This window comes from Megalopta genalis, chromosome 2 (genome assembly GCF_051020955.1).
Source record: "Megalopta genalis isolate 19385.01 chromosome 2, iyMegGena1_principal, whole genome shotgun sequence".
NCBI lineage: Eukaryota > Metazoa > Arthropoda > Insecta > Hymenoptera > Halictidae > Megalopta > Megalopta genalis.
The window spans coordinates 36,845,974-36,862,196 of record NC_135014.1 but is presented as its reverse complement, the minus strand read 5'-3'; the positions used below and the strand labels follow the sequence as shown (position 1 = coordinate 36,862,196).

Below are 16,223 nucleotides of genomic sequence, written 5' to 3'. Positions count from 1 at the left end.
AATAATTTTGTACATATTGCTGAAAATGTACGAGGTCTCGCATTGTCGTGGTGGAACACGATTCCTTTGCGGTTTGCCAATTATGGCCTTTTCACTTCGATTGCTTCCTTCAATTTCATAAGTTGTTGGCAGTAAACATTTGAGTTGAACGTTTCGTTGCTTGGAAGCAACACAAAATACACAATAGCTTTGTAATCTCACCAAATTGACAGCGTGATCTTTTTCTGATGCAATTCAGCTTTCGATATGGTTTGTGCTGGATCATCACGCTTGGACCATGACCTTTTTCGGTTAATGTTATTGCAAACGATCCATATTTCATCACCGGTGATAATTCGTTTCAAAAAAGGGTCGATTGTATTACGTTTAAAATGCGTATCACAAATGCTGATTCGTTGTGTTAAATGAATTTCTTTCAATTCACGCGGAATCCGAACATCGAGCTTCTTAACAAGTCCAAGATATCTTATGCGATATTCAATGTTGGTTGTAATGCATTTAACCTCTTCGTAATCTCTCGTACAGTCATATGACGATTCGATTCAAGTATGCCTTTGATTTTGTCATCGTCAACTTCAGAAGGTCGATCACAACGTCGATCATCTTTAAGTGAAAAATCTTCAGAACGAAATTTTTTGAGTCAATTCTGACGCGGGCGTTCTGTTAAACAATCGACGCCATAAACTTCGCATATCTCTTTGCGAGCCTCGGTCGCTTTTCTGTCTTTATGAAAATAAAAAAGTAAAATGTGTCGAAAATGTTCATTTCTGCACTCCATGTTAAAATTGGCAGCGAACTATCAGTTGTAAACAAAACTACACGGAATTTGTTTCTATAGTAACCTAATCATGTCAACTACCAAAGCTGAAGACAACAAAATTATAACCCTAACAAAAGAATGACAATGCAAACGTGACGCTATCTATTGCTGCAAATCGAAATTACTTTCTTGCCAATCCAATACTTTCGCAACGCCCGAACCTGGGGAACACGGTAAGTAGGTTGGTAGATCGATATTGGTTCATGTGCGATTGTTATCGCAGGCAACGAGAACGCCGAGCCCGACGCTGATGCACTCTCCATCGCCGACGCCGGAGCACAGTTTCGCCGACTTCCTGGACGTGGACTCGAACGTGCCGGACCTGTTGTCCGACGACAACAAGATCGCCGCCATGGAAGCACCTCAGAACCGGGACATCTTAGACCTGTTCGACGCGCCGAACACCGACACCACCACCACCACGATCTTCTCGGCGCCTATGACCACGGGGGACGCGGCAGGAGTGGTCTCCGGCGTGGCAGCGATCACCACCACCGCTCAGGACAACCCGTTCGCCAACATGGCGGAGCAGGAGGGCTCTCTAGCTCCGGGAGAGGACGCTTTCGGAGGGGACTACTCGGAAACAGCGTCCATCTGCAGCGAAAGGAGGCCTTCGATCGTCTCGACGACCGGGGTGGTTGGCAGCGACGTCGAAGACAAAGCTGGCATTGCATTGGACTTCTCGACGGAGTCCCCGGCGGTCCCGGAGCCTCAGCCGACCATCACGGCAGCCGAGTTGTTCTCGACGGCGACCGACCAGCTCGCGACAGCCACCGCGGAGTCCACGTTCTTCTCCGTCACCGACACCACCACCTCAGCGCCCTTCGGCATGGCTGACACTACCACCACAACGCCCTTCGGCATGGCTGACACCACCACAGCGCCCTTCGGCATGGCTGACACCACCACAGCGCCCTTCGGCATGGCTGACACCACCACCACAACGCCCTTCGGCATGGCTGACACCGCCACCTCGCCGTTCACCACCCCCGCGCCACGACCGTCGCCCACGCAACCCTTGTTCGCCACCGGCGAGGTCGCCGCGCCCTCGGGACCCTTCGCTTCCGATTTGCTCGGGGATTTCGGGGGGCTCAGTAAAGACGTCACCCCAACGAGCATCACCAGTCCGCTTCCAGCGTCAGAGTTCCCTGACAGCGAATCTTACAGGCCCGAGGACCAGCTGGACAGCTTCGCAGCAACCACCAAGGTCATCGAGAGCACCGGCGATGCTTTCGACATCTTCGCGTCCAAGTTCGACAAGGCCGCGGAGCCGGATGCCAACGCTGATCCGTTCATGGACGCTTTTGGCGGCGGCCCGACTGCCATGGACACTTCCAGCGATGGTGAGCCGTTATAAGACACTCGGCCGATGTCTCGAATTCGTATCGAGCTTCTAACGCGTCCGTTTCCGAGCTTCGTATTTTTACAAGTATTGCAATTTCATCCTGCAGTTTGGGGCGACTCTTCGGCCACCGGGTCAGAAACAGCAATGACCGGCTTCGGAGAGCCAGCCGGGTTCGATTCGTTCCTCAGCATGACCGCACCGCCGCAGGAGACGAAGATGAAGCGGGTCGAGTCTGCGGAGTCCGACGAGGGGCCGGACTTCAGCGTCTTCATCAAGTAAACGTTTACAATACCAAGCTGGAATGATTTTCAATAGACAATTTAAAGAATACAACCACTAACGAGCATATTTGCTGTCGTTTCGCAGGCCCAAAAAGGGGGACGAAGCCGTCAACATCGAGGGTGGATCTGTCCCAGTGTTAGCTCCACCCCCTAAGAGTCCCCAGAACTCTGCGTACGTCGATTCTTCGCCTAGATTCAATCCTTTCGACAAGTCTGGCTTCGGCCAGGAGGCTGTCATCCCCACGGAGGCTGTTCCAACAGCGGAAATGACCAGGACCGACTCTCAGGTGCGCGTGGAAACATTCGCATTCGAGTAGAGCCTTCGTCACTTCACGATTAGACTGCGGATTTTATGCATTTGTGACAAAATTGGGTGGTTATAAGTTAAAATGGTATAAAGGTTAAAGGAATCTTATAATGTCGATTTATCATTTTTAATGTATTAAAATGATTAAGAAATAGAATGAATTTGCTGTTTAGTCTCTGTCGCATGCAATTGATGCGGATCACGTTTATTTTCCATATGCAGTAATTTCTCCCTAATTGACGCCCAGATCGCGCACAAAAATGGACAATTTGGAAAGAGGAGACACGATTATTCGAGCCTTGCGTCACGTTTTTATAGTCGTTGACAATCGGTAACTATAAAAACGAGCCGCAATTTTCGAACCAGGAAGAAATTACTGTAAATTCGTGGTCTATTCACGATATTCGATATCCGGAACTCCGATCAATATATTTTCCTACCGGTGAAATACACTTTTCAGGAAACTCCGCCCACGCCGCTGTTCGACGAGGACGTTAGCCAGCCGTTGGAGGACTTCCCGAGGGTGACGTACACCGGGGACGGCTGGGAGATGCAGCTGAGACAGCCGAACAAGAAGAAGATCACCGGGCAGCGGTTCTGGAAGAAGGTCTTCCTGAAGCTGGTCTACCAGGGCGACAATCCTGTTCTGCAATTGTTCAACAACAAGGACGACAAAGACCCTTTCCAAGAGCTGCCGCTCCTACCTTGCTACTCGGTGTCCGACATCGGGGCGCAACAGTTCGATCAATACGGCAAAATCTTCACGGTGAAGCTGCAGTACATCTTCTACAAGGAACGACCCGGGGTCAGGCCCGGCCAGGTGACGAAAGCCGAGAGGCTGACCAACAAGCTCAGCCAGTTCGCCGCGTACGCTATCCAGGGTGACTATCAGGGGGTGAAGGAATTCGGTAGCGACCTGAAGAAGCTGGGACTGCCGGTGGAGCACGCGCCACAGGCACGTTTCGTTCGTTTCGATCGATCGAATCAGGAGTGATTGTTGCCTTATTTAAAGGATGATCGCGTTGCAGATTTCACAGCTGTTCAAACTGGGCTCACAGAACTACGAGGACCTGAAACAGTTCTCCTGCGCGATCGACGAAGCTCTGTTCAGACTGTTGGCTCATCGAGATCGGGCGCTGACTTACAAGATGGAGGAGGTGCAGATCACCGTCGTTGACGAGCTTTATGTAGAACAGAGCGCCGAGGGCCACGTGGACAAGCAGATCGCGCGCGTTCGACTGTTCTTCTTGGGTTTCCTTTCCGGTGAGCCGTTCGTTTGTTCGCCGGGATAACTTATTTTTCTATTCTTTCGTTTCGTTCATATCGTAACGCATTACCGTCCGAACGACTAATAATAGTCAAAGCTTAATAACAAAAATTTAACGGTTAAAACTTCAATTTCTTTTGGTAATAAGGACCTCTCTTTTCAAGCTACACGCTGCACTACGCGCAAAAGCTTTCGCACAAGCCCGGACCGTAATGTGTCAATAAAAGAATTTAATATCTCTCATTCGATAAATATAAAGCGACCCCAGAATAATAGGCTCCAATACCCTGTCATTGAACACGATCAAATTGTGGAACATCGTACCAGTTTATTATCTGAGAGATCAATTGACAACGATTGGAATCGAATTACTATTCCAGGGATGCCCGACGTCGAGCTGGGAATAAACGACATGTGGAGGCAGGGGAAGGAAGTGGTAGGGCGGCACGACATCATTCCAGTCGTGACGGAAGAATGGATTCGATTGGAGAACGTGGAGTTCCACGCGTGCGTCCAGCAGGACGAGTATGAGAGATCAAGGATCATAAAGTACGTGCATCGACCCACCTAGAAACATTGTTCGCTAACACCTTCTAACCCCGGGCATCGGATTCCGCGGAAAGTTCAGTCGTCTTCATCGGCGAGTTCGTCGATCGATCGATCAGCTTTCGCTGCAAAAAGACCGTTCGAACCTTCCGCGGAGCCCGACGCCATCGATTTGCCGACTGCGATTAACCGTGACTAACCCGTTCGAAGGTTCAAGCCACCCGATGCATGCTATATCGAACTCATGCGATTCCGGGTGCGACCGCCTAAGAACAGAGAGCTTCCCCTGCAGCTTAAAGCCGTAATGTGCGTTACCGGTAACAAGGTAATGGTCGAACCTTAGTCAACGTTGCCCGAACTAACGAGTACGATACAGTAAATTCTCCCACATTGTCCCTGTTAGAAGTCTACTCGCATTATCCCCGCGCTATTCCTACGCCTATATGCTCGATTTCTACGCCTATACGCGTCATTCCTACGCCTGTGCTAATGTTCGTCGAAGTATCGACTAAGATTCCCGGAATGACAGCTCGTAACAGAATAACAAATTAATTTCAATGCTTTAATGCTGACATGATATATTTTGGACAGATATTTCTGATTACTTGTAATAAAATCAATCGCAATGTGATTGAATAAATATGGTGCAATGGTGCAATCATGTCGTATTCGGTCTCACTTTAATTGGAAGAATCTCGCCAATGTGTTAAAAAAGATTTTCACTTAAAAATAAATTAGAAATGAAGGAGTAATTGCATCGTTTTTATTCGTTTTATTCGCATTGACGTGTATGGTCTCCCCAAGTTGTCCATTTTTCGAGTCCAAGCTTAGGGACAATTTGAGTGTTCATGGCAATATGGTGTAATTCATGCCGTATTTGGTCTCATCTTAATTGGAAGAATCTGACAAAAATTTGGCGTGAAAAATTAGAAATAAAGAAGTTAAGGCACTGCTTTTATTCTAGCATTATTGTGTATTTGTATTAATGTACACCGATATGCTGGTCGCTGGCTTTTAAGTTTATCGACTCTCTCTCTCTCTCTCTCTCTCTCTCTCTCTCTCTCTCTCTCTCACGAGATATCGGTAACTATAAAGGCAAGCCGCGAGACTCGAAAAATCGTGTCTAGTCTTCCTATGTTGTCCATTTCTCGATTCCAAGCTGAGGGTCTATTTGAGAGAATTTACTGTAAACGGTGCCCCGTCAACCCTAACTGCAATTTCGACGGAGTTCACACTGATTTTCATGCTAGGTGGAGCTGAGAGCGGACATCCTGGTGCCAGGATTCGCCTCGAGAAAGCTCGGCCAAGTGCCCTGCGAGGACGTGATGGTCCGATTCCCCATTCCCGAATGCTGGATCTATCTGTTCAGGGTGGAGAAGCACTTCAGGTACGGCTCGGTGAAGTCTGCCCACAGGAGAACCGGAAAGATCAAAGGTATAGAACGATTCCTCGGCGCTGTGGACACCTTGGAGCCGCAGCTGATGGAGGTGACCTCGGGCCAAGCGAAGTACGAGCATCAGCATCGCGCCATCGTCTGGAGGATGCCTAGGTTGCCGAAGGAGGGTCAAGGTAGCTTCCGTTGCTTCGACCTTTTCATCGAGAGCGATCCTCGGTTCAGTTTCTAACAAGTTTCGGCAATTTTCAGGGGCGTACACAACGCATCAGCTGGTCTGTCGCATGGCTCTGACTTCTTACGACCAGATACCAGAGAATCTCTCCGAGTACTGCTACGTGGAGTTCACTATGCCGGCCACGCAAGTGTCCCATACGACGGCGAGAAGCGTCAGCTTTCAGAACAGCGACAGCGACGCTCCGCCTGAGAAATACGTAAGGAACCTGTCGCGGCACGAGTACAGGTGAGAAATCTAATACAATAATGTCTCTCTAATTGACGCTCAGATTGTCCATGAAAATGAATAATTTAGGTTGAGGAGATACGATTACTCGAACCTTGTAGCTCGTTTTTTATAGTTGTTGGGCAAGCGATAAAATATCGTATCTTCTCTTCCTAAAGTGTCCATTTTTGTGGACAATCGGAGCGTTAATTAGAAAGACGTTACTGTACTTCGTTCACAGAACCTTAAAATAATTAATATAATAATAATAATAATGAATAATGAATAATAATTTCTGAAATTCGCCGATAACGATCCGTTTGCAAATCTTCTGGGAATCTTCGAACCCTTTCGTCGACCCCACACTTTCTACGGGGTGGGACATTTAAAACGGGTCGCTTGAATAACTGGTTTGTCTTTAACAATGGAAAAAAGAGTTTGGAGGCGAAGAAGAGATACGAAGGTCGAACCTAATTTTTTAAAATAGAATGATATACTTTTTATCTTTGAATCGTATTCGACGTAAAAGAAGGGGTAATTTTTGTCGATCTCATTTTTCTGTTACTCGGAATAAAAGAAATATGCAAAAGCACTCGTTATTTTCACATTTCTTCTTCGAGCTTACAATGAAAATTTGAGAAATGCATTTGGTACTTCTCGGTAACTTATGAACGTTTCATTGAGAGATCGGTTGGCGTTGTTACGAGCAGTGAAAATTTAATGCTCGTGAAAACAGCAGTTTTTCATTATTTCCGACAAAAATCAGATCATTTTTACATGCCCCAGTGGCAGTAGCTCGATTATGCGTCAACCAATTGTCGAACCGTCACGTAAATTTAGTGTTAAAGACAAACGAATTATTCAGGGGTGAACTGTTTCAAACAATCCACCCAAATTGTCTTTCAACACCCAGCAGATTCTGCCGATTTCGCACCCCCTTGCCGTATTTTCACGAGTTCGACTCGTGATGAAAATTTCTAGTAACAATTTATCGAATATAGATATTATTCTGTCCTTTAAAATTGGAATACAATTCTAATCTCTTACCATCAATCTTATGATCAAGCATTCAAGTAAATTTACGCTAGCAATAAGCATCAATTTTCATTCCCTTCTAAGAAGTTATTGCAATCAAAAATTTCTAATCGCAATAACTGCGAAGAGAAGGATTAACCACGAAGTATTTTGGGTTTCGCGGTGTTTCAACAATTTCGCGCCGAGACTGTAACGATCCCGACGATGTTCCAGGGTCGAGATCGAGCACACGCAGGGCGAAGGGCCGGGCGCGTACGTGTCGGCGACGATCGCGAAGAAGATCCCGGAAACGACGCCGGAAGTCCCGAGCGAGGTGCCGGAGGTGCATCCGGACTCCGACTTCGATTCCGACTCCGAATAAACGAATCCCGCCAGGTAACAAGGTCCAGGTGTTTGCGGCGCCTGCGCGCAGATAATTCGCCGTTGGTATATAGGAGACGAACATAGAGAAAACGATGCCTGTGACTGGACGCGCGGCGAACGATCTCCGCGGCGAGCAGGACGAATTCGAGATTTCCTAAGACGTGTGAAAAATGATCGAGCATCGAGCGCGCGTCAGTATTATCCAATTATATGTATGTATATCGCGTTCGTTTGCTCGGCTCGGTCCGCCTGGATCGGTTCTCGCCGCGCGTCTTCCCGATCAAGCCGTGTTCCTACTCGATCGAAAAACCCGTCTCGACAGTCCGCGATCGGTCTGAGCTGTGTCTGTAGTATAAGAATCGTTGTAACGTTTACCGAACGACAATATTACACCTGCTCAACGTAAGAAACCGTGCGCCGCCGCGCGGGGCGATCGCGATTCGTCGTGGATCTGTCGATCCAGCTTACGGGAAATCGCGACTACGATTAGGACAGGCTTCGCAACGAATTACCTCTTCATCCAAAGTTCCGTTCCTTCGTACGGAACGTACGGAATTCGTATATCCTTATCGCGTACGTATCTCGCAGTATACGATCCAATCCGATATCTAGCCGAGATCTCTGCTCGTTCAACGCTTTGACTGCCACGCCGACAACCGCGTATGTTTCACAAAATTAAAGAATTTTATCTAATCGAATTAAAATCGAGAAGCGGAGTTGTGCGACATCGATTGCTTTCCCAATGATCTTACGTCTTACAAATCGCGATAACTCTATTTTATTGCATTGTATTATAGTAGTATTAGCTTTTAGTTCTGTATTGTAAAAAATAGGTTTTCACCCGTATATATATAAATAAATAAATAACTAAATTAATTAAATTAAATAGAATTAGGAAGATATAATAGATTAACGTAATAATTAATTGTCATGTCTGAACAAATCATTCCGTCACCCACATATGGGTGACGTGGCAGTCAAAGTGTTAATTACTATTATTATTATTATTTTATTATTATTATTACTATTATTATTATTATTATATTATTATTATTATTAGTAGTAGTAGTAGTAGTATAATTATAAAGCGTCGAAAATGGGCCAATCGTGGTGATTTCGCGCGCGGCGGGGTGCTCGTGATCATTATACCGAACGGGGGCGCGCCCTTAATCGTACAGTAATTAATAAAGTCGACGAGAGAACGGCGTTATGAGAATTTGTCGAAGGGAATCCGCTCGTTGGCTCTTCCGTCTCGAGCGAAGTGGGAACCCGGCTGAACTCGTAGCCGTTAACGAAACAATGTACGTACGAAACAAGTAATTTGTAAGGGTGGACAATACCGATTTTACGTTCAGTTTAGCTTGCTAAGTAGTCAAACACGGACTCGCGGCGAAAAACGCTTTGCCACGCTGTTCGTCAAAGAGCGAATCGATAGCCAGTGGCTGTTGCCGGCCACCTGTTAACTAGTTCGTCAGGAGTTTCTTTCTATTTTTCTCGGTTCTTTCGTCTTCGGATAGAACGCGTTGCTCCCAGCCGATCGGGTGGACACACGGGATTACCTACACACAGGGAACACGCTCATCTACATACGCGGGCAACATCCCCTCCGAGAGTATTAGGAGAGAGAGAGAGAGAGAGAGATAAAGAGAGAGAAAATTAAATAAATTTAAGGAACCGATAGGAAATTGTTATAATTTCCTCAATTCATTTCAAAGTTAATTATACGAAACGATAATAAGTACGTATATCTATATTATTTTTTCCATTATAATAAAAATAACATTGATCTTATAAAAAAAAAATTCAATTTTCTTTTCGCCGATATATCCACCGCGTTTTGTAATTACTTCTTGGTCTAAAATGGCTAAACTAATTGCATAAGTGACGGACACTTTGAATTTAACGTGTACTTTCGACGATGCGATGCCATAAAACTTAATATAAAACATAAAATATTACTAAGAAATAAGTATAAGTAACTAGTAATTAGTAATTAGTAATTAGTAAGTATAAGTAATTAGACTCCTAATACTTTTGGAGGGGGCTGTACACACAAACACACGCACACGCATGCACACGTACACGAGCGAACACACACACATGCATAAAACACGTCGATCAGAGGACAATAGTTGTTAATTAAGCGTAAATGGTTGCAATTCGGAGGATCGCATAGCATATCTTATTCGTTTGAGCTTGCAGATGATCTATATCGAATGTTATCCAGTCGTAGAGCGTAGTTTATCGATACTAAGCGTCGTCGGTTACTAGACAATTAAGGAGTACATAGTCTATAATTTCGCGCGAGCGAGACAGGATCGAGCTCGCGCGGTATCCTATATGAATGATCCACTAGTAGTGTCGCGGGCGTTTCGTTGCTAACGATAAGAACAGCCTCGAACGCTTCGCATAGAATATAGTCATAAGCAGTACACGTAAATTTATGTTCTGATCGCGGCGGGATCTATGGATCTCCGGCCGCGAACAGTTCCGCGCGCGTGTATGTCTGCGAGGGAGAGAAAGAGAGAGAGAGAGAGGGAGAGAGAGAAAAGAAAAAAGAGAGAGAGAGAGGGAGAGAATTAATGTATGAATGAATGAATGAATAAATGAATGAGAGAAAGAACGAGAGTGTTTTGTGTGTTTGTGTGTATGAGAGAGCGGGAGGAGAGGAAGAGAGAGTGAGAGGACGATGCACACATATATCCATTAGGGTAAGGAAGAGTCGGTCGGATGAAGTAGCGATTAATCAGGGAACGAAGACCTAGACACGTAAGTTTCCGTTCAGGATTTTTGGGCGTTTTACGTTCAACGTTTTTTCTCATCCTGCAAAGGAGAACCGGAAGAGTCCATTCTAGTCTTTGACTTATAAGTAAACTGACCGCGGCGACCTGTTAGACGCCGTTCGGGGCGCCGGTCCCGCGGTCCCTTCGCAGATATGAGATATTCGGCACGCCAAACCAGCATCATAAGTAGAGTTAATCGACCGATCGTGTCGGTTGTAGATTGTCGCTCTGATCCGTGTCAGCGCGAGACGATGCATTGAATCGTGGGTTGCTAGCGTCGTTGTGTCCTCTGGTGGCTCCGACAAGATGGCGGCTGCATGTCGCACCGGTGGCTCCGTTCTCGGAGCGTGTTTGCCAAAGCAGGAAACGGGTCCTTCGAAATTTTGCGATAACGCCGAGCAACGTAACAATTGCTGGATCGGTGGAAATCCTTTCGTTTTATTGCTTGTTTTATTGAAAAAAAATTGTCGTCTCTGATAGGGGAGAACTACCGTGAATGGGACGTTTTTGTTCAGGACAAGATAACAAAAAGAAAAAAATATATGACCTATGTAATTCCAGTTTGAAACATTCGTTGACGAATCTCACCTACGTTTACCTGTTTTATTTTCATTTTTTGTTTTGTTTAAAGTGCAAAATGACATTTTGTCCCGAGTTTGTCCTATGTTTTGGATTAAATAAAAACTCAGACGAACGTAATAATACTTCGTACAAACGTTACGAGAAAAAAGCAGAAAACATTACTTTTGAGCTTAACAAAAATTAATTGTCTGTCATAATTACGTATTAACTGGTAGCGGCTTCTAAATTACGTGCGACTGCGGATTTTATGCATTTATGGGAAAAATGAGTGGCAGAAATATAAAGTTGCGAAGACAACACAAGGAGAATTTCATAAAATACTGTTACACCATATCATTCAAATAAAACAACTCACTTTCAATTCATCTCTGCTACTTCGTATAAATATCGTCTTGTAAAGTTTTTATTTTGCATGGAGATCCGCGGTCTAGCGATTAGGTATGCATAATACAGTCGCAAAACGAGTTTGTGACTATACGTATTGTGACTAATGTTCCATTGTCTGATATATATGTATAAAAATGTAAAGGCTCCTAAGCTGCAACGCGAGTAGAGAAATAGTCTGTTAGAGGAGATTACGAGAGGATGGTTTAGGACTTATGGTCGCCTGCAATGGCGGAGTTATTGGACGGACCGTAGGGAGAATTGGATTCCGTTCTTTGAGAAGCAGCGCCAAAGCTTTTCCGTCCGGGTCGTGGCGGTCTGTTTTGCGTTCGATACATTAAACGGATCCCGAGGGTGCGCACCTATCCAGGTGATCCCGCCGCTCGGGATAAAGCGTTTCCAGCTCGTGATCTCACCTAAGCGTAATATCGCACCGCGTCGTGCGATGGATCCGGAACGGCGTTTGTGTATCTACAGAAAAAAGGGGAAATCCGAATAATGACACAATAATGCGTAGATAGATAAAATATCCGTAGGAATGGGATTCAAACTAGCGATCTATCGATCTATGTTTGATATCCCGGCTTGCCTACCGATCGTGTATTCTCATATATCGTGCGTGTGAGTTTACCGTGTATGCCTGTGATCGAGCGAATGAGAGTACGAGGAGGACCAGTCAACTACAGGAGGTTGTGACCCCTGATTTAGCACGACTTCGGACATCGATCGTGATTCCAAACGGCTTCGCAAGTGTTTAGTCGCAATCCGTCGAACGATGATAAGTAGACAGCGGATATTTTTAATTACGAAACCAGAGCTAAATTAAAATGCGTTTCTTCTTTTAATAATTTTGATCGATCGAAAATACTGTAACAATGTTCTTTGAATTCTTTCAATATCTTCACTATTCCGTATTTGACGTGCCAATGTTTCTAATAAATGTATAAAATCCGCCGTCTAATAATAAACGAGCCTCGACGTGTGCGATCGCGATCGACGTTAGAGGCTCCGCCCGAGTTCTTTTCCAATTTCGAATTAACGAGCCGCCTGGAGATCGATCCGATCGAATCCCCGTAGACACTTAAAATTTACATTCCTATTAACGCGTTCGCTTTTGCATCTTCCAGCGTAGTCTAATTTTCGCGACGAACCGTTAGCGTCGATGCACTTGGGCCCCCGATCAGTCGAACCGGGCTTCGCTCGTTTCGCTGAAATATCGACGAGTGTCTAAAAGATTTAGAGAGAGAAGCAGCTTATGTTCCTCTTAGACTGCCACCATTTTAGCCAATCATAACCAAGCGCGAGTATACCAAACTCAAATAAACGCTAGATTTACGGATGTTGATTGTATACCTATTTTTACTGCGTTGAGCCAATTTGACTCGTACAACAAAATTGAGGTTTCTTGTAAAAAAGAGTACTTCCAAATCAATTTTTTAAAATTTATTGATTTTATTAGTTTTATGTAAATTTATTAATTTTAAATCAATTATTAAAAACATTACTATTAAAAATTTATTAAAACACATTTTTATTATTACAATTCACTAAAAAGCATTATTATTAATAAAAACAATTATTGAAAACATTTTTTACATGTAAACTCAGCTGTTGAAATACATTTTCCGCAAACATTTTTGTTACATTCAGTGCAGAGGCTCATACACTTATTTCTGTTACATGATACTTGAACTTGACAATTCTTCGGTACGTCAATAATATGAATAAATTGACGTGATTGAACACGAATGTTTAGGCATCAGGTGTTTTTCGAATTCTGATCAGAACTTTCTTCGTGTAAGCGAATCAATTTCGCGTGTTTAAAGCGTGTTTACACTGTTAAATCATTTTACGAGTCAGAGATTGTCTCATAACCGTAAAAATGAGTATACCGCATTCGACAACGCGAAATGGAGGGGTCCGCGGAGGGGAGGAATTAATATTCACATACATTTCATTACATAATTAAAAACCAACATATGTATCATACATATGTAGAAGATAGCCAGAATCGATCGTTGCGAACTCCAGGAGGCAGAAAACATAAAAAAGTGGACACCCTCTTCATCGATCCTGCTGGACATTTATTCTTACTACCTTGACCCGCCGAAGCGCTCGCGATCACGATCCACAAAGTTTCCGTCAGTCCGCTGAATCTTGCAGGATCGTTGCAACCTCCGCCTGTTGGCGCTCCTATATCCGATTGCTAGCAATTAAACCGTACGGTTCATAGATATAAGCTACGTAGTCTTGTTGTTGTATCATTAACGCTAAACCGAAAACAAAAAAAATAAGTAAATTAAGAGTGCGTGAGAGAGAGAGAGAGAGAGAGAGAGAGAGAGAGAGAGAGAGAGAGAGATTAGTGTTCTGTACAGGTGAATTTAAGCAGATTAGAATGAGCGTGTCCACGCGAATCATGCAATGAAAGATATAGAACCCCTTTGAACGCGCATCATTGTCTTTCCCGCGCGAAATTCCGCGCGAATTCGCAGCGCTGTCGCAGATTTAGCCGATGATTTCGTCCGGCAGCTTTTTATCGAGCGTCGCGAGAACGCATTTTCTACAGGTTAGCATGCGCCTCGAGCTGAACAATCGAATACGGCTAAAACGTTCCTTTAACAATGACTTCTAGCGATCGTCGTAGCCGACCAATCCGCGTGCAAAAATCAAGAGTATCCTCGTCGACGAAAGCAGATTTGCCTCACTTGTATCAACGAACTTAATTAGGTGGTTCGAGGAACACCGTTTTAGGGGCTAGCGACAAGTTTAGGCTACGTTTATATCTGTCACTCTCGGTGATCCTAGCACCGTTTCATTTTCCAGTCGGCGTCGGGCCTCGAAATTAAAGGAGGACCACGGCGTCGGACATATCCCGGGGCGAATCAGATCCATTATTTATAAGTATATAAATATATAAATACAAAGGTATATATATATTATATATATACATATATGTAAGGCAACACGTGTATGTAACGTCATAATGTGTAATTATACGTGTATGTATGATCTGTAATTGTGATCTAACATAGTAATCTGCGCGGTAAATACAAAGAATGACGAGACAAAGAGCGAGCGAGAAAGAGAGAGAGAGAGAGAGAGAGAGAGAGAGAGAGAGAGAGAAAGCGAGAGAGAAAGAGAGAAGCGTCGATCGAGGGGGCGTGCCCCCCGACATATGTATGTATTATAATTTCGCAAACGAGAACAAAAAAAAACGAGAACCTTCGGGAAACTAGACAGGAACAAGTGTAATACTGTTAGCTGATGGTATTATTGATAAATTCTATGTATCAATAAATAATATAACATTGTTTAAGGGACGAAATCGGGTTCACGACGACGATCTTATCGATCCCGAACACCTTCGCGCGCGGATCTTTCGTAACCGATTGCAGAATCGCTGGACATCGATCGTTGAGGATGTGCCATCCGCTAGAAATCATTCGGAATTCCGGCGAAAATGAAAATAAGCTAGCAGAGCGTGGCGGCGCGTTCGATGATTCGGGTAAGTTTCGTAACGGTAAAACAGGTTGCACGGCAGCGGCGTAGTCATCGAGCGTTTTCGCGCCTAACACCGTGTCTAACGGCATTCCTTGGCCAGGGATATCACGTAACATCAGTTACGCGCCATCGATGAATTACAGATTCGCGTTTCGCAACCGCGTCGCATTCATGAAATCCGCGACTTCTTTCTCCGTGACACTGAAATTCCTGCCGCGTTCTAATTTCATCGCTCGATCGAGAATGGGGAACCGCTGCTCGATGGATCGTTCAAGGGAAGAATTCGATCGACGGGCGGCTGTGAACATCTCGGTGACAAAGTTCGCGACAGGATCGTTCTATGCTGTGTTCTACCGTTCGAGAATTAATAACGTTCCGCAGTTCTCTAGGAGCACGTTTTTCGGTAATCTTTAAGGCTGTTCGCAGGCCGCGGGACGATGCGAGCGATGCGGTTGCACAAGTAGCGAACGTTCGGTATTTGTCACTGGGTTGCAGATCTTCGTGCACTCGTGGCGAAGACAAGTTAAATCGAGGAAAAAAGCAAATGTCTATTCGCGGTAAACACGAATGAAATCAAGGAAAGAAATAAATGTCAACGCATTAGAAACGCGGTTGAAATCGAAACAAGAAATAAACGTCTATCCAAGATAAACAGGAATGAAATGAAGAAAATAAATAAATGTCTATCCACGATATAAACGCGAATTAGATCGAGCAAAGAAATAAATATCTATCCAATAAAAAACAAGAATTAAACCAAGTAAAGAAATAAATATCCATTATAAACACGAATTAAATCAAGCGAAGAAACATATCTCTATGCATTAGAAACACGAATGGAATTAAGTAGAGAAAGAAATGTCCACGCATTTATGGCAGACACGAGTTAGATTGATGAAAGAACTAAACATTAAAATGACTTCTATATCTCGCAAATAATGAAACAATTTTTATCTCGCTTAAAGTCCACAGTTTACCTATCATCTTGGAAAAACATGATAAACATGAGTGGATCATTAGTCGACCGAATGAACTTCACAAACAAGAACTACAAGAAAAGAAAAATAAAGATATTGCATTCGCGTTCGAATTACTTAATTAACTTACATGAAAAATTATGCAAGAAAAGATTCCATTCAATTTCACGCAGAACGAAGTTTAAGCGAATACAATA

General features: G+C 44.3%; 1 protein-coding gene across 1 annotated transcript in view; it reads left to right on the top strand.

Moving 5' to 3' along the window:
- The window catches only part of LOC117225326 (uncharacterized), a 29,319-nt gene extending 14,446 nt beyond the window's left edge, over positions 1-14,873 (top strand). The window contains exons 4-13 of the mRNA XM_076519446.1: positions 1,044-2,163; positions 2,272-2,440; positions 2,532-2,733; positions 3,214-3,708; positions 3,782-4,016; positions 4,401-4,569; positions 4,777-4,891; positions 5,817-6,135; positions 6,212-6,422; positions 7,650-14,873. Coding sequence (XP_076375561.1) covers positions 1,044-2,163; positions 2,272-2,440; positions 2,532-2,733; positions 3,214-3,708; positions 3,782-4,016; positions 4,401-4,569; positions 4,777-4,891; positions 5,817-6,135; positions 6,212-6,422; positions 7,650-7,797 — 3,183 coding nt within the window. The 3' untranslated portion in view covers positions 7,798-14,873. The remainder of the gene's footprint in view (positions 1-1,043; positions 2,164-2,271; positions 2,441-2,531; positions 2,734-3,213; positions 3,709-3,781; positions 4,017-4,400; positions 4,570-4,776; positions 4,892-5,816; positions 6,136-6,211; positions 6,423-7,649) is intronic.
- The last annotated feature ends 1,350 nt before the right edge of the window (positions 14,874-16,223 follow it).